The sequence below is a fragment of the Gallus gallus genome, chromosome 3, assembly GCF_016699485.2.
Source record: "Gallus gallus isolate bGalGal1 chromosome 3, bGalGal1.mat.broiler.GRCg7b, whole genome shotgun sequence".
Taxonomy (NCBI): domain Eukaryota; kingdom Metazoa; phylum Chordata; class Aves; order Galliformes; family Phasianidae; genus Gallus; species Gallus gallus.
The window spans coordinates 26,656,289-26,675,129 of NC_052534.1; the positions used below are offsets into that span (position 1 = coordinate 26,656,289).

General features: G+C 41.3%; 1 protein-coding gene across 7 annotated transcripts in view; it reads left to right on the plus strand.

The window, feature by feature from the left end:
• The window catches only part of TTC7A (tetratricopeptide repeat domain 7A), a 162,061-nt gene that overhangs the window by 27,843 nt on the left and 115,377 nt on the right, over positions 1-18,841 (plus strand). For all 7 annotated transcript variants that reach the window (XM_015283703.4, NM_001396803.1, NM_001396804.1 and 4 more), the window contains 4 exons: positions 993-1,153; positions 1,588-1,651; positions 10,811-10,948; positions 11,376-11,459. In XM_015283703.4, the coding sequence (XP_015139189.1) occupies positions 993-1,153; positions 1,588-1,651; positions 10,811-10,948; positions 11,376-11,459 (447 nt within the window). The remainder of the gene's footprint in view (positions 1-992; positions 1,154-1,587; positions 1,652-10,810; positions 10,949-11,375; positions 11,460-18,841) is intronic.

Here is an 18,841-nt window from a genome sequence, read left to right on the forward strand (position 1 = left end):
TAACTTGGTGATTTCATGTGTGGTGAGGCACATGAAAATAAAGAATCATGCATCAAAATAAGTTATTTTTCTGAATCTGATCACATGGATTTTCTTTAAACTCAGGATGATTTATTTAATCCTACAGATGTAACAGCTCAAGTGGAGTAATGTTTCAGTTTATCAATCATACCTATTCTGATATTTAAAAGAGAATGACTCTTGGCAGGCTCGTACCACGTCACAGCACATAAATAGCATAGAAAATAAATATGCTGCAGTCAAAGAGAAGTTAAGAAATGTTTACTGGTGTTAGGACAGAAGGGCTGAAGTTTCAGACTGCCTCTGTTCTGTGCTGTGTTTGCTACTGAGAATTCCCAGAAGATACCTCTTGTTTTGATTTCTGTGCTTGTTTGCATGCTTATCTATTGACGCTGAAAAAAAAAATAATAGAGATTTATTGGATGAGTCTAAACAGAGACAAATGCCAAAGATAGTTTTGCATAGTTGAGTTAACTGGCTGCCTTTTGGGCTCAATTTGACGGCTACATAGATATGGACTGGAAAGCAAGTATTTAAGGATGCTCAGTAGTCAAATAAGGGCATGTGGTATTGCAGTCTCAATGCAGAGTTCCTAATCTTCTCTCTTCCTGCCACCTTCCTGCCACTATTACAACAGCAACAAAAGAGAAGGAGAAATAATACTGAGATGAAGCTATAAAGAGCTGCGTTTACACCAACTGAATGCTTGCTCTTTCAAACTTAAGACAGAAGTAACCTCTGGGCTGAGACTCACTCACAAAATCTTGATGCTGTGAAAGCATTGGAGTACCATTACACTCAAATGTAGTTACATTTGTGAGACTCTCAGCAGGCCGTGTGGCAATTGGTTGTCTTCATTCTCTATCTTGTCCCTTGTTGTTAGGCCTTTGTGATATGTGTATGGTTGTTGGGTGTGCAGGGTGTGTGTGAAGGCTTCACTGATGCATCTTTCTCTGTTTACTGATCTCTAGACTGCAGCCAAACAGCTAGGCCAAGTGCTTCTCCATTCCTTAAGTGAAGACTGTTACTGGAGCCCTTTATCTGATCCTCTCCCTGAGTTCATGAACAAGGAAGATCAGTCTTACATTAGCAATCTTCTTTGTCGGAAGCCCGAGCTATACACAGAAGAGAAGTAAGCATTTTTTAATTCTGGATTATTGACAGAAGGAAGAGAGGATGTTTGAATGCTCTACAGTATTGCTAATTATGTCACTGATTGATGTAGTAGCTTTGGGAGTTCTTGTTTTTGACTTCTTATCAAAAGGCCTGCTGGAAAAATAAAGCATTAAACCTAGAGTATTTGATTTTTTTTTCCCCACGCAAATGAAGAAAATCCAACCTAATAGCTGTCTTTGCTAAGAAGTGGAAAAAATCTATTTATGGTTCAGAATTGCTCATCCTGGATATGTTTCAGAGCTTTTAATTGTGTAAACCTGCAAAAGAAGGTATTACCTAGCAAATGAATTATGTATGAGATGTTTCAAGTTACTGCTCTTGTGAAATGAGAAAGAGAGACTGATAGGATGATTCTTGACCTTCCTCAGAAAAATGTGTTCTGTCTTTCAGTGTTTACTGCCCTCAGGACAACGTAGAAGAGGCTCTGCTTCTCCTCTTAATCAGTGAATCCATGGTAAGCTAAAAATGAGTTTGTAATATTGATAGCACAAAAGGAATATCTAGAATTTCCATGTCAAGTCTTCCGGTTGGTTTTGTATACAGTGTCTTCCCTAAATAAAGAGAAATGAGGATTATACTAATTAACAGGAAATGCTGTTTCTTCCTTTACTGGTGTTACCACTTCTTTTAAGTGAAACCTCAGTGAAGGGTTTGGGGAATTGTTGAGAAAAGGAAATGCCTGCGTTCACCATAGCTGCATGCAGTTTCTCTACAGTGCCTCTGCTTTGCTTTTTCAAGGGCTTTTTCTGCAGTTAGAAAGGGCATTTTGTAATTAAAGTATAGACTGCTGGACCTGGGGCTTGTAGCATGCCAAGTGCAGTGTTACACTTCTGTTAAAATCAGAAGAGCTCGTGTCAGTGTGGCGTGTCTGGGCTGATCCATGTAGGAGGAGGATTTGGAGCAGCAATAATACTGACTGCTGCAGCCATCTCTAGGGCTGGGCTTGCAGTTGAACAATCTTATGGGACCTAGAACACTATAGTCTTGTTCTGCCGAGGGGAATACAGGTTATCTCTGTTATCCAATAGTATGCAAAATGACAAACTGATCTTGTAACTGTTATGGATGAAGCTGTACGAAAATGCTATATGATAGAGTCTGGATTGCTGTGCTGACTTCAAGATTAAATAAATATGCTTGTATTTAAGTACTGTCTTCTACATATGGGTACTGTTTGGAGGTAGATACAAGGCATTTTGATCTGCTGCACAAAAAGCACTTACATAAACAAAGGTCTGTGGTGGACCAGCACAGGAATGATAACAGACTGTTTTCTGGGGAAAAGAACATCTGAGTGTTCACCTTCCTCTTGAGGTAACAGTAGGCTTGCCAATTGGTTTATCATTTTAACTGCTTAGTTTATTGTTTCTACTGCCGTGGAAGGGGAAATTTTGTTTAATTTATTATATAATGAGGCATCTTTTCCATTACACTTTTTTGTTGTAAGCTAGTGAATTTTCTCATGTACAGGTTTGTTGGTCATTTGGAGATGTGTTGGTTTTGATTATTATTATTTTTTTTTTTTTTATGTTTTAAACTTGCTGAAGCTTACAGAAAATCAGCTAACAAGAAGCAGATTTCCAGTTGAGGTCTCCCTTGTGATATACCAAATAAAACATTCCTTCCTGGAGGGAGTATTCGTGACAAGTAATGATGTGTTTCTGTGGGCCTGTAAGAAACATGATTGGTGATCCTATATATTGGCTGGATTGGTTGTTCTTTTAGTATTACAGTTAAGAACCTCTTAAAATTAAACAGAAGTTGCATAATGAAGTTAACCTGTTTGGAGCTATCCAGCTTCTCTGACACTTTGATTGCTCTATCAGAGCAAAAATCACCAGAAAAGTACTTCTGTCTCTTTGCAAATCAGCAGAAGAAAGAGCAGCCATGTCGCTATCATTCTTTTGCAGGACTGTAAAGCCGAAGGGCTGTTCCACCTGCCCATTTCTGGTTCTAGCCACTCCAAAATGAGCTGAAGTGGGACACTGTGGGAAGGAGTGACTGGGAACAGGCAAATGTGTCAACACATGAAGGGGACATGGAATAAAGACATGTCCTGTGTGAGAATGTTCATCATCAGAGAACCGCAGAGTAAATATGTGAGAAATTGGTGGAAAGGAATATGGCATGTGGTAGGTTTTTCAAGAAACATGCTTTTTGAACACCCTTTTGTTTCTGTTCTTAGACATACAAGGAGGGAGTGAATCATTGCTAGGCAGTTTGCTGCACCAGCTGAAATGTACCATACACTTCTGTTTGTCTCACATTCCTAAAGCAAAGCTAACACCTGCTTCATCAGGATCTGTGCAGCTCCACAGAAGATGTTATGGGCATTACAATAACTTGCTGCAGGGGGCAAGTGGATAAGAGAAAATGCATTTAAGGTGTTGTAAGCCTCATCCTACATTCCAAAAAACCTCCTCTGACTCTCAGTAGTGCTGGGTTTCAGCTTATTACACTGTCTGTGCTTTTTCCTTCTTGCCTCCACTTCCATTGCTTTTGAAGGGAGTAGCCTTGCATGTTCTGGTGGAATGAAATGAGAATATCTTCTAAAGTGGTAATAAAGTGTTCCTTCAGTGTTTTGCTCACTCAGAGCCTAAATATGTAAAAATCTGGTAGTGTGGTAGACTCTTCCATAGCCTTAAAAATGTTCCCGAAGGTGTGTTAACACTTGCAGAAAAAGCTTTTTCCTCGTGGCCCTCTCCTTAGTTGCCTCCTGTATTCTGTCTGCCCTTTTGATAACAGGAACCTGTTTTCCCAACCAAAGACATCTCAGTAAACAATGAAAAGCATCCAGTTATTGGGCTTGGCATCACTTGCTCTTTGTGCCAACTATTATTTAACTGTTGTGTCTGTGAAGCTCTCATGGAGGAATCTAGTGAAAGAAATTGGGCACCCTGAAGAGTACCACAGTCAGGGTTGTCATGATGCCTCCAACTGCCCTACAGACTACATTCTCATTCCTTATGCACAGCCTGGGCAATGGTTTGAATGGATGGGCTGTTTGTGAGAGGAGAAAAATGCTCTCCCTCTAACATGGGAGGAGGCCAGCTTCTGCCGGCTCTCACAAGCTCAGGCTGTGTTAGAGTGATGGGTTCTAGTCATGCACTGGAAAAATGTGCCATTCTATTTTTGAACCACCAGTCCCATTTCTGCCTGTGTTTAGCCCATCAAACCCAATGGCACTGTCTCTGGGAGGGCTCAGTGCATGCCATGGCTACACACGGTTCCTTGCCCCACACAGTGGGTGGGAGTGGTGCTGGTTTTGCTGGTCCTGTCAGCACACTGGGCCTGTCGTGCTGCTGGAGGCAGCAGGGGAGGGTTGGGCAGGGCTAATTAACCACAGTTCTGTTTGTTTCAATAACTGTTCTCAGTGTTTGCTGTGAGTTGGTTTTGCTGCCCCTTAAGATCAGCTAGAAGTTTCTCAGAACATGTAATGGAACACTTTCTATTCCTTTTTGTGTGTATTTTTTAAGTTAAAAAAAAGGCAAAACCAAACCAAAAAAAGTCTTTATTTGTATTTAGAAATCTTCCCTTCTTGAATCAGAGGTGTAAAATACAGTCTAGAATCCTTTATTTGTGCCTTGGCAATGCTGGCTCTTAGAGCTAGGGATTCTGGCTGGTGTGGTCCACCAAACATAGCAAATACCATGATGTTTGTGTTCACTTCAGTCATACTGGAAATGAAGCTCCTTGTGTCCAAAACTGTTAAATTCTGTTCCTGTGTAACGAAGATTAGAAATGTCAACCCCATCTTAGCTCTGATTTGAATCTCTAAAGGCGATTTGACCTTGGAAAGCCTGAGAGCACAGAGCAGCTGGTGAGGGGAGAAGTAAGTTATTGGGGTTTGTCCTGTTCTTTTTGCTGGTGAGAGCTAGCTCATGGTTCTGAGCATGCCTTTAAGGGAGTAAGATTCAGCACATTTGTATTTAAACACAGTAATAATTAAAATGTATTAGCTCTGCAGTTCCTTACTTTATAAAACAATACCATCCCACGACTGAAAGAGAAAAGAGCTCTTATTGCCTTTATGGAACCTTTCTTTCCTTTCCTTGTTTTTTTTATTATGACGCCAAGCCCAGTGATGATGCAACAGCTGCACAACAGTCATGTATTTCTTGGAGGGCTTTTGGACTATAGCAGGTGAAGGAGACTACTGGGGACAGAATTGCCTGTCCTATTTGTTCCTTCTAAGTTACGGTGCTGTGCTTACAATGGCAAGCTTGATTGTCTCTGATCTACAAGGCAAAGCTTTGCAGTTTGGTCCTGAGAAGATGTAATGCCGGATGTTTCTACTGGGAAATACGTCACCCCTATTAATTTATTCATGAATAAATAGTTGTAATGTGAGTTGCCAAGGGTTGGGCAGAGTTTCTCTTCTTTTGCTTTGCAGTAGATTGTCTTGTTTCTGGAATTGCAGGGAGGATGCAAATTCTTGGAAGAAAACTCTCTAAAATGCAGATTACTAGCAGTAGATATATGACTTTGGTACCCAAGACACATCCCATAGATAAACCTGCCTTTGGATGTGGTGCTCAGGGACATGATTTAGTTGAGGGTTGTTAGAGTTAGGGTAGTATGGTTAGGTTGCAGTTAGACTTGATGATCTTTAAGGTCTTTTCCAACCTGAGCAATAGTTTGATTCCATGATTATTCTTTCCCTTTCCTTTCCTTTTGTTGGACTGCTTTGACTGAGAGAGATCATATCTGTCTTGCTTTCAGTGGAGTTTTCCAGAATTAGTTCTGCTACAATATCAGCCAATAGAACACACCTGGTGAGAGAGATGGCAGTCACCTTTTATAATGAGATGCCAAAACAAAAGGAAAATGGAGCAGTGTTCACGTGTTAGCTGTCCAAGGATAATTTGAATCTCCTATATGCTTTGCAAACTGGCCGCGTGTTGAGAGTGGAAAATAGCCAGTAGTTTCCACTTATTTGGACTGTAATTATCCAGCATTTTGTAGTAGCTGTCTTTCTAATTGTCTGTTGTTGTGAACCACTGACACATTTTGCTTGAAAGTTTTTGCACTGAGGGAAAGGAGGAAAAAGTAACAATAAGTAGAATTAATATGCTCACACATCAGCCAAACCCTCAGTAAGTTAGACAGGGACTGGTTTGTTTCGCGGACATGGCTGGCTTGTTTGCTTTGTCTCTGTGGCTGCATTGTGCCTCCTTGGTGTGTATAGAAATGTAGTTACTCATTTTAAGTGAAGTTGCTGCTCATACAAACCAAGTCCTTTACCATGCTCTGCTGTGTTTGTGTTGTGGGTGAGAGAGAAGCTCAGCCTTCCAGCCTCTTTGTATTTATGGGCTTTTTTCTGAGACAGTTAATGGGATCTTGTAATCTGTAAGCTGTTGCCTACCAGAAATGAGACAGATGCCACGCAGTTCGTACAGGCAGTAAGTTTTCATTCTCTGAGCTACTGCTCTGAAATCAAGCAGGTTGTGGTATCTCTGTCTGAGCAGATGTGGGAATGGTTGGGGTTTAGTATTTCTTCCTTATTCCATCTGCTTCCCGTTCTCACAACGGCCTTGTGGTCAACCTCGAGTGTTTTCTGTGTGTATGTTAGGGAGAAGTGTCTTCAAGTGCTGTGTAGAGATCATCAGTAACTTAGGTGGCAAGTCAGTAGCCTTTTACATCTGAATGAGTCTGTGCCACTGCAAGGAGTTCATTCATTTTGTTGGCAGTACAGGCAAAGCAGCCAGAATGGAGACCCAAAGGATGTGGGCTGAGTATTTCCCACCTCTTAGCAGAGGTATCAACTTCATGATTTTAAAGCCTTATTGTCAATCTTACACACATAGCATTTGTTTTTCCTCTCTTAATGTTAGTATTGAATCACACCAATTACATTATTACAGTACACTGTGAAACATGCTGCAGTTCTGTATAGATGGGTTGCAGTGGATCTGGCAATTATGTCTCTTTTGAAAAGACACGAGTTGAACATTAGAATGCCCATGAATTAAGGGGCAGGCAGCAGGCACTCATTAAAGATTTTAATTGCTTTCTTTTTCTTATTTGAAACAAAGCAGGGGGAGCCATCTTTCAAAGAGAGCAATTAAAGAATACTTCATAGCTAATTGTAGTGTGAAGGGACTGCTACATGGAATATGCTCTATTGAAATGCATATGATTGCTTGATGTTTTATTAAGAAGCACATCTCTGTACTGTGGTAAAATTCAATTTTCTGCAGCATAAATGTGTGTGTAATAGCTGCTGAAGTAATGGCTGTTTGGATTTGCTGTGACCCTTTTCCTTTCTACAGATGTATGTAATAAACATACCGTAAATAAGCTGCAATTATCACGTGGATGTGGCATAGCAATGTCAGTGACGTACAGCAAATCTCTGTGGATAGGCAGGTCATCCTGATGCAGGTATGCTGTATATGCGGGTATGAAGATGCAAGCTGTCCATAGCTCAGCAGGACCGTTAGGCAAATTGCTGATCTAAATAAAAGCAGACGTCTTCCCTGCTGTAACCTGGCTGGATCTGTGCAGCTGCAGTGCCTGTGCTGGGCCAGAGACATTGTCATGGCTGAGCTGTGTGAGCTCGTGGCACCAGCTGCAGCACACTTGCGTGCATGCATCCTGCCACTGCTGGGAGGGTGCTTGCTGTCCTGTGTTGGTGTTGTGTCTGTAATGAGTCCCAGAACATGCAAACACAGTGCATCACTGGGTTGCCGTGTTACCCCAGATAGAGAGGGATTGTTTTTATATTTTCCTCTGTGAATACAAGTCAATCCTTTTGGTAGTGACCTTCTCCATCCCACACGTTCCTCTTAAACAGAGGTTCTTTTCTGCTGGTGTGACTCACCAGCTCTCCATCCTGCCTGTGTGCAGTGAAGCACGTCTGTGTGACAGTGGCAAGGGGAAGAATCACACTGGGCGTGTCAAAAATGTATTTCCAGCTCTTCTCATTCTGCTTAAAGTGGAGGAGGAAATAATGCAGTGGGACAAATCAGGGAATTGTTACTTACTGATGCTCTATTTGGAGATCAGTGTTGGACAAATAACCCTTTTTTCCAGTTGTGTTCAGGAAAATTAGTGTCCTAAAAGAGCAGAAACAGAGATGTTGAAATAGCATTGGTGGAAATGGCTTGCACCTGTGTTGACCAGTTGACCAGTCAGGATTTCTGGCTGCCCCAGTGATGTTCACACAAACATAAACAAAGATGGGAAAAATGGTGACCATGATCACAGCACCCATCATCTTTAGAAGCCAAAGAAATATTTGCATTTTCCTGGGGGGTTTCAGGAAGTATTGATTCACACTTCCCTCCTCTACCTTCCTATACGTAACACTGCAAAGGTGAATGGTACCCTGAGCCTTGGGATGATGATTTATCTTAATGTTCATACACACTCCCTGCTCTTTCTACTACTAATCACTCAGTTTGTTATGAGACTTGTATTATTTGGTGTTCTATAGATAGCTCTGCATTAACATAAGGGTTTCTTGATTTTTTGAACAACTGGAATTAGCAATTGGAGGTAGGGTCGGTATTTACATAACCATAAGAAATGGCTAGGATAGAAGTGACTTGATAAATTTGCTCAGTGGCAGCTTTTATATGTGGAAGTAGAGTGATAGATTGCAGAGACCTTCTGTGGCATTGAGATTTAAAAGATGGAACGAAATATGGTTTATGACCTTGTAAAGAACATTAGTCATGCCTATGCATATGTTGTTTTTAACTACTCTCTGCCTAGGTGAAGTACAATGTGTACGATGTGTTCAGTATGACTGCAATTTTAGAACATTACCTCCTAGTAATACATCCCATTCCTGCTTATTGCAGAATTAGGGCATGTTGGTGCATCTAGTACCAACATCTGTTAGCAGATGTTAATGGGCACTCACCAGTTCTGGTTAATTTTCTATCTGTGCTAATGCAGCAACTTAAAAATCACGGCTTGGTGCTAGATGGATACCCAAAAAAGCATCAGGCTATAATTGATTCTAATGGGAGGCCGATCAGATTACAGAACATGAGAGTGCTATTTTCTATCAAAAAAAGAAGTCATCATTTAACTAATGCAGCAAATTATGTTAATGCTTTTGTATATACATAGGAGAATTCACGTGGCAATAAGGATTGTTCTGTATAAGCTTTAACTCTTTTTAAAGTAGCAATCTCACAATCTCAGAAGCATTCTGTATATGCTTTTTTTAAGAGGTTTTTATAATGTATTTAAGTAGTCTTGGAGTTAAATCCAAACAGAGCTGGAACATTTTTCAGTTACGCTACTGAAGACAGATGAGCCATGCTTCTCAACAGTGCTTGCAGAATTTTCTGTTTGAAGTTGTTCTCATGGTCTTATTCAGTGTCTCACACGTCTTGTTCTGAAATATCTGTTTTAATCACAAATTGTCCTTTGCAGTAACATGAGAAATAAACCAGTTTTGTTGCTACAAGAGGTGGTATCAATTTTCGTACACGATCCAAACACTGTACTGAGTCTGACCTGTCAGTTTGACTTTAAATGCATTCGCTGTATGGTTCTTGGTTGTGATTTCCTTGGTTGTCAGTAATTGTGTTTGCTGTTTCAACTGTGATAAAGTGCTTGGAATGGGGTACTACACAGATAATGTAATGGTGAAACAGTTAGAGCTTAATCATACTAAAATATGTGTGGGCTTTAAGGGCTGTATATTCTGGAAATTTTTATTTCATGTAATTCCCATCTGTAACCCTTTTAGAAAAAAAAACCAAAACATATCACTGCAATTAAAAAGAAATAACCTTCTTGCTTTGGGGAGGGAATGTTTTGTTTGTGTTTGCTTCAGGTGAAACTGTTGGCAGTCTCCTAATTTTTCTGATCTTTTAGGTGTTGCACCCCACTGAACTGGGATGCGCAGGGCTCTGTATCTGTGTGGTCAGTATGCTCAATAGCATACAGCACTGCCTTTCTCAGAGGTCAGGCAGGCTGAGTCAAGCCCAGCCTGAATGTTTGGAAAATAGAGGGAGTTTTCTCTTTACTCTGGGATTAAGATTTTCCTCATTGTCCTCGGAAAGCAGAGGCTGGGATCTTGAGGTAAATTTCAGCCTGTGACATATGATATTTTGGAACATTACTATTATAGGCAATTGAATTAATAAAGAACATAGATGTGAACAGGTTGTCAAAGAGGTAACAAGTGTCCTATCTCTGGAGACACTCAAGGTCAGGCTGAATGGGGCTGTGAGCTGAATGGGCCTGATTGAGCTGTAGGTTCCCCCTGTTCATTGCAGGGGAGTTGGACCAGATGGCCTTTAAAGGGTCCCTTACAAATCAAATGGTTCTATGATAGATTAAGGATAGCTATGGATTTTTAATTATGGAGAATCTGATCTGTTAGGTCTGTTTCCTAACCTTCTGATTCTGTGAAACAAATGAGATGAGGTATTCACACAGATCCTTTCTGTATGTACAGCTGTCTTCTTGAGTTTACTTTGTGTGGATAAAAATTAAGTCTACTTCTGCATAGGAACGTCTTCTGTATTTTGGGTATTTTTAATTTAAAAAAAAAATTAAAAAAACCCAAAGTTGGTGATTTTATAGATGAAGGAGTCGGTTCTCTTGCTGTATTGATGTCTGACTCTCCATTTGTATCTGTACCCAGGCAAACCGGGATGCAGTGATCAGCCGTGCCCCCGACCAGCAGGATGATCGTGCCGTCAGCCTTCGGGATGCTTCTGAAGTCTACGACCTTCTCAGCATCACTCTGGGCAGAAGAGGGCAGTATGTCATGCTTTCTGAGGTACCTTTGGCTTCTCTTGCAACTGCTTCTTGAAATGTGCAAGAGTAACCCATATATTCAGTAACTGCTGGCTTTTCATCAGGGAGGTGAAAATGAAGCATACTATTTGACAATTAGTAGACACAGACGCAGACCTACAGCCACACAGGCCAGAACTGTTAGCGACATTAAGATAATTTTTATGTAGGCACTTGAACAAAGCAGTCCTAATTTAAAGTGATGTTGTATGCTAGTAGGCCCCATTAACTAAGAGGGGGAAGAAGATGTTATCAGAAAAAAAGGAAACAAAAAAAACAACCTGACCTTCTCTACATATAGTTGTCACCCCTCATTTGATTACTGAGCCATGCCAAAGCATCGGTCTTGACAGATGTGTATTTAAACAGCAACAACAAAATCTGACTTTTCTCCAACATTTGTTTCTCAGTGCTTGGAGAGAGCCATGAAGTTCGCATTTGATGAATTTCACCTCTGGTACCAGCTTGCCCTGTCCATGGTGGCTTGTGGAAAGGTAAAGTTCAAACCAAAGGACTTCAAAAGGGCAATTTTTCCGCTAGTGGAACGTGTCTAGCTGATCTTTTTTGAATGTGTTCAATTGTGTTTTGTGGGGGTGCCACCAGATAGTTTATGTGAAAGGACAGCGCTCCTTTGAGACTCTGATTGCACTTAATGTAGGTGTATTTCATATCCTGTACTGTTCTTTCCATGTAGTGTTTAATCTTCATTATCAGAGGGAAAACGGATTTTACACATGGCTGTGGATTGAGAAGCATTATATTCCTTTCCATTCCATGCTGTTTCAACGTAAATTGTCTTAGCATAAGATGGCTACTGATGTCTCACTGTCACTAACTGTGCTTTTGGGCAATTGACTTAACCTCCCTCTAAGTTGTTTCTCCATTTGATCAGTCATAGCATGACTTGGATTGGAAGAGACCTTAAAGATTTTCAAGAATATGTTGACGCTTTTTCTGTAGAAAAACAAAGGATGTTGGAATGCAGGTACTTTTGTCATAACACAAGTTTTTTTAAAATTAATATAGTATTTGTCAAAGTTACCAGCAAGTCACTGATATGTCTGAAGTCTGGTTGCAAAAGATAGGCAGAGGCAGTACAAGCTTTTCTTTATTATTCTTAAAAGAGATTTCCTGCAGGAAAAGTAGATGATTTAAAAAAAAAAAAAAAAAAAAGCTAGTTTGTGCTGAGAGTCTCTACCTACAGCCATTAGGAATTGTGAGCGGATTAATGCTGTGTGATAAAAGACCATGTATAGCATTGTCCTATATTCCATGCCCATGGAGTGTAGGTGGTCCAGGTGGAACTAGGCAGAGATCAGCAACTAACTGTCATGAGCCAGATGATACCTTGTCTTGGCCTTTCCTGGCCTTAAGCGGAATTGGAAACTGTCTTTGGAGTAAAATCTGGAGATAAATACAGTGTCATGCTTTTGCAAAAAAAAAAAAAATTGTCATCCTGCAATTTATGAGTAGCAGTAAAGCTTGGAAGATGTCTGAAGGGATTCCTTTCTTTTTATGAGCAGAGACAAAGCCTTATCCATAAGACTGGTTGCTGTTGGGTTAAGCAAATGGCAGACCAACAATAGAAAGTCCATTGTCTATAGATAACAACAACAAGAGAAAGTCTATAGTGTATAGATGACTAAAGGTATAGTTAAGAAGACTGTGGAAGGAGGAAAAAAAAATTTAACTATGAAAGGAGAGGAAAAAGAAGACCAAGATAAACAAATCTTAAAGAGTTTTTGTAAAGAAGAAGGGTTTCATATTGTCTGTGATGAGTAGGATAAGATGTGATGTCTTCCAGTTGCAGCGACCCAAGTTCATGTTTCCAATTAGAAAGAAAAAAAAAAAAGAATTGCAGTACACTGGAAAAAGACTACCTGTAGAGCTTGTGTGGAGCTTTTGTCACCAGGGATCTGCGTAACACCCTGGACAATTGCAATTGGATATGGAAAATGATAGCTTGACTCAGTCACATACACGGAAACGTGAAGCTACTGGAGGAATAGTGGAACAGCAAGCTTGGTGCCGTGGTGGTAATACCTTGCATTGTTCTTGGTCAGGTGAGGACTGTAGAAATTGGGTGCAGCTCCCCTTGGCATTCAGCTGGAGTTAGCACATAGCTGCCCTCTCTGCTTTCCCAAATCCTCTGGATACCTGATCTGTTGACATTCAGGGTAACAATGACTAGATACTCAGTGATGGAAGGCATGGTATCTTCCCCTAAACTCTCTTAACTTGTCTGGAAGGTTTGTTGGCTTTAGAGGTTGTGTAACCTATTTCTGATAGCAAACAATGCTGTAACCCTAATCATCTGTTTTAGAGCAAATCTGGATTTCATTTGCTAATAGTTGAGGGTGTATCCAGAGAGTAACTTTGGTTCATTCTCAGGCTTGTCTGTGAAAGAGAAATGGAGCTTGATCTTTAGCTTCTAACAATTTGCATGAGAAGTCTGTCCTTCTCCTTGTATGTTTGCATACCTTCTCAGCTTTTCTAGAAGTTTCTGTATACGTGAAAAGAGCAACATAAGCATCTGTGTCTCTGTAACTGTCCCATCTTTTCAGATGTCCTATTATGTCATATCTTTTTGCCTGAACTTAAATATTTAGAAGGTAAAGTGGCCTGATCTTGCCTGTTAATGTAACGTTTCTGAGCCTCCTATGGGGCAGAGGGGATTCCCTTACACAGCAATCTCGCCTGTGCAGCACTGCACTTCTAATCCACAAGTATTCTCTGAGGATTCCTGTCATATACTCTGCAATGCGTCATCTTGCTAATGGGAGATACAGAATACATTTTTATTCTTTGCAGCTTGATAGCAGAACAGATTTCATTTACATGAAAGTACTCCAGTGCAGCAGGAAGAAATGATGATAACAGCGTAGTTTGCCTAGAATGCAGAGCACACACGAGCTTTTATAGGTAAAAGATCTATTTTCACCTGTCTCAGTCACAGCCAATTCCTGATCTCATTTCTTGGTAATGAAATCTCACATCCTGCAGTGTTACTTGTTCTGCAGTACAGCAAATCGTGCTCATAAATCTTGGGCATGACAGGAACCCTTTTACCAACCTGTAAATGCTGGGACTTGGTCTTTTTTTAATTTATTTTTTTTTTCAAATACATTTTTAGGATTTGCAAAATGTAACCTACTTAAAAATGCTGTAAAGGTCTGTCTTGTCCTCTGTTCTGTGCTGCATTGAACTAGCCAAAAAAATTGCCAAACGGTGGCTCTCGTTTTTCACAAGTGATCACTGTGAATGTTAAAGCAACCAGCTAAGCTCATTACTGTGTGTATGCTTGAGTTTGTGCGTTAGTTTAAAAAGGATGTGTCTTAATAAAAATAGGCATGTCACTTCAGAAATTTCTTACAGGGCAGGCAAGGCCTTAGGGATTCATAAAACAGTGAATAAGAAAGCTCAGAGGAGCATAACCTTCCCATTGTTCTTCTATCCACTTAAAGCAGTAGAAATAATGGAGTGACAGCAATTTAACTTGCCTGTGCTTCTCAGCATCTCCCTTAATGAGAAAAATGGTGTCATCTGGTTCTTCTTGGGGTTTTTTGTTTCGTTTGTTTTTAAGGCTGTTCTTGGGAATGCATGGACTGTGTATTTTCTGAACAAAAGGAACACTTTTTTTTTTTAATTTATGATTGCAGATTGGCCTGAAATTTGAAATACTTCTATGGACGATTTTAGATGAAATGCTGGGAGGGCATAGGCAATGGCATGAGACATACCTGCTGTAGAAAGGGAACACTAAGAGATGTCAGCAAGTGTAGATCTGGATAGGCAAGAGAAAAGTTTAAATCAGACTGATGCAGAACCCTTGTCCTTCTGCATTGGTGCTAGAAAACGATGCAGAACTCTGCACAGATGCTCTGAGTTGCTTCTGCTGGTAGTAACGTTCATAATTTGGTGACATGACAGCAAAGGGTGGAGTGGGCCTAGCAGCTCCCTGTGCCTGCCATGCACAGACAGACCGAGCCTGAGTGGTGAGCACTGTGATAGCCCAATGCCATCTGGCACAGTCCTCGGGCTGTGAGATGAGCCACTGTCCTGCTGCCAGCCTAAAATGAGTGCAGTAGGTTGCATCTGCTTGTCTCGAGACTTTCAAAATGTAAAAGTGACCTGTTTTCAGCAGAATGGGAAAGGACCAAACTTGTATTTACAGAGTAGGAGGCTGTGTACGATGAGAATCTGCAGCTTTTCAGTTGAGCGTCGTGCACTAAAGGCCATGGAGATGACCAGCACACAGCACTCTGAGGTGTCTGAAGTTGGAGGCAAAATTGTCAGGGTCTAGGTGATGTATGATAGGCAAGAGGGATGTGAAATAGGGTCCTTGTGCACTTGCAAGCATTTCTCTGGCCTCAAACCGGTTGGATCAGTTACATGTTCAGACTCTTGTCCCTTTCCACACTTCACAGCCCCACACAGGACCCATCCTGAGTGTCCCAAAATGTCACTGGAGCTCTCTGGGATTAGAGACTCTGAAGTACATCATGGGGTTGGATTCTGATTTAGATCGACAGTACTTGATGGTCTTCTGGTTCTGCATCACGTGTTTTTTTTGTGCTGCAGCTGAAGGGAAGGGTGAACCAATAAACAATGAACCTTGTAAAGCCACACGTAAAGCAGTGTTGATGCTTCTCTTTTAAATACCAATCCAAGGGGACAGGATTTGTCTTTCGTGACAGTGATGTGCTGTTTCCCCATGTATGGTGAGGGAGGATTCTGCTTCAGGGAAAACTGAAATTATTAGGTGAATGCCGACTGTACGTGATCTACGGGTCCTGTGTGCCCTAGCTGAGCCATTCAACCTGCAGCAGTCTTAGTCAGCTTTCATGTCCAGTGGATATGTATTATTAGTATATTCAGTGCGTGAAACATTTTCATGCTCAAATTTAATATTTCTGCTCTATTTATTATTGGTTGTTTTTTTTTTTCATTACTGACTTAAAAGCGCTAGGACTGTTTATGTTTTTCCTGAAAGCAGAAGTGGGGAGTGATACAGTCTCAGTCTTCCTAAGGGATGTCAGGAGTATCTGCTGAAAGGCGATAATCTGCCCTTGCCCTTCACTCCCTCATGCTGATTTAGGAGATGAAGAGCAGCAGGATGTGTTTGAGAGAAGAGGTCTGGAGCTGGTGGAGGGGCTGTAGGGAAGAGTCTCTGTGATGGGAGTCCAGTGGAGCAGGAGGAAGTTTTCTGGAGGCAAGGGCTGCACTCAGCAGGCCTTGTGCTGGGGCTGCTGGTAGTGTTCCTGGGGTGCCTGGTGTTCAGCTGTCCAGGCATTCATCCAGTGCCTGCAGAACACCATCACATCAGCCCAGTGCTTGCCTTTAGGACAGCAATTGCATGAGTCCAGAAGCAATTGTGTGGTTGCTGATCCTCCTGTTCCGAATGGCTGCCAGTAGAGGAATTGAAGCCAGAAGGATGGCACTTTGCAAAACCAAGCGGAGAAACCTGATTTTAACTACACAAAGTGCTCCTTTCCCCTCTTAGCCTTTCTGTGTTTGCTCATCTTTAAGACGAGAAGGAAGAAAGATCCACGCTTGTCTACCTGACTGGTTCTTAATAACATAACATTTCAGGAAGTGTCTGGTGCTGTGCAAAGGGAGATAACCGCATCCTCCTTGGCACCTGTGATTCAGCTGGTTTTCGGAGGGAGCAGGCTGCAGCTGTCCCAGAGCACGGTGTGCAGTCACAGGGCTCCCTTCAGCTGCTCAGCAGGAGAGATAATGCAGCCTTACCCAGGGCTTGTGCCAGCAGCACTTCTAGGGCTTTAAAACCAGCCTTACACAGACATGAACTTTGGTTTCCAAGCCCTTTGAGAGTTGCTGATATGTGCTGGTCATAGCCAAATAGAGACAGCTAATGTCTGAGCTGCTCATGTCTGTGTTGCACCCGAAAAAGGAATACTTCTCCTGATTTAAAGCAGCGCAGCAAAAGCGGATGTCTTTGGTAGCTTCAAGGAGCTTCAAGTTTGACTCAGCCATGTCTGTATGCCAACATACAGCTTTCCAGAAGGTTAGAAAGAAAGATATAAATATATTTGATACATAGTTCTGCAGCAACAGCAGACAAATTTTCTGATTTAGGCTGTTCCTTCTGTTGGTTTTCTTGCTAAAGCTTAGGCTGGTTGCTAGGCAACTGGCAAAAAAATAGTTCATTTCTCTTCGCATTGCAGGAACCTTGGGAGCAGCAGAGGCCTCAGATGGCTCCTTAAATAGCATTGCTGGGGACTGGAAGTTAAAATATTGAACAGTCATTGGTTAAAGATCCTGTTACAGAGGTCAGCCATCTCGGGCATATGCAGTAGTTTGGTTTCTTTTGGTGCAAAAGAAAGATCAGAAATGTATGTGTGCGCGCTGTAGGTAGTGCTAAAAATGGAAAGATTCCTGCCTGTTGAGCAGAGTACCTGGGTGGGCTGCAGAGTTGCCTTGAGGCTTAACTCTCTTTTCTCGACAGAAAGTGTGAAGTGGGGCATTCGTCACATTATCATGGACCAATTTGTTCTTCTAAATCGTAAGATTTGAGAGGTGCTTCTAAAAGTGAATGTCTGAAGCTGCCTGACTGCAGTGTTGCAGTTTGCAAACCAAGGGGTAAAAGAAAAGGGTCCCTATACTGAGAGAAGTGAATGTCTTTGGGGAATGTTGTTTATACTGAGGGATTCGCTGAACTGTAGAAATTCAATGAACAGCTAACATCAGAATAGCTAATTCCCATGTTCTCAAGTGCTGTCTCGCTCTTATGTCATCTTCCCTTGCTGGTTCAAGATCTCTTATAGTTAGATGGCTGTGAATCCCAGGATAAGGGAAATAGTTATTCTCGCATACTGATAAAAGAGCTCTCCCAACCCCCAAACATCAGCTTCCCCCCAAATCCCTTTCAGATAGCATAGTTTCTAAGATCAGTGGAAGAGAAGAGGAAAGAAAGATAAACAGTATTGAAGCATTATAGCAGTAAACTGTTCTTCATTCTGTACTGGTCATGTGCAAACATCTTTCAGGAAACATGCTTGTGCATTTTGTTGTATAGTTAGCAAATGGGGAAGAAGAGTATTTAGTATTTGAATAAAAGTTTTTGGTTGTTTTATTCCCTTATAGGGTTCAAAATCATGGTAGCTTTAATTACTTAGGGGGAGATGTCTTTTCCATCCTTCTTCCCAATAGCTTCCTTGTGTCATCACTGCAAATCAAGGATTGCACTCCGTATATTGAATGCAGTGCATGGAGCTCTTTCAGAAGCTAGAACTGAGAGCAGCCATTTGTCAGTGTCGGCATTTACTTCTCTGCAACTGCCTTTCCTAATTTTCCTTTTCAGCAGAAGGGGAATAGTGTTTGCAAATAGATTAGGTGCAGAAAAATTAACAGAAAGAGCAATGGATTCCTATACGGATGCTGGATTTAAACATGGACCAGTATTGTGGTGTTCTTCCTCTGTTGTTGCAAAAACCTTAGAGCTGGTATATGAAGTATAGAGATGCTTGAATCTTGTAATAGAGGTTCTTAAGTCCTTTATAGAGCTCACCTTTTTTTTCCTCTTTTGTGGCTGAACATTCCCATTAACTCAGTATTTTCACTCCATAACCTGTTTTGAGTTCTGTGCCTTGCTGGATTGAACAAAAAATAGAGTTGTCGTGAATCTCCTTTAAACCTGGTGAGGATCCCAAGGCTGAGAACTCCTGCATTAGAACTTCCATAAGCAAAATTGAAACCCACATGAGGCAACTATTGGCAGGGTTGCCATTCCTTTAAACTGTGTCTGTTCAATGAGCTTGTGTGTTTGGAGGGATTTAATGGCCTTTTTTCCCATGAGGCTCCAAATGAGACCCAGAGGCAAGTCCCTTTTTTTTCCTGAAATCCTTGAGAACTG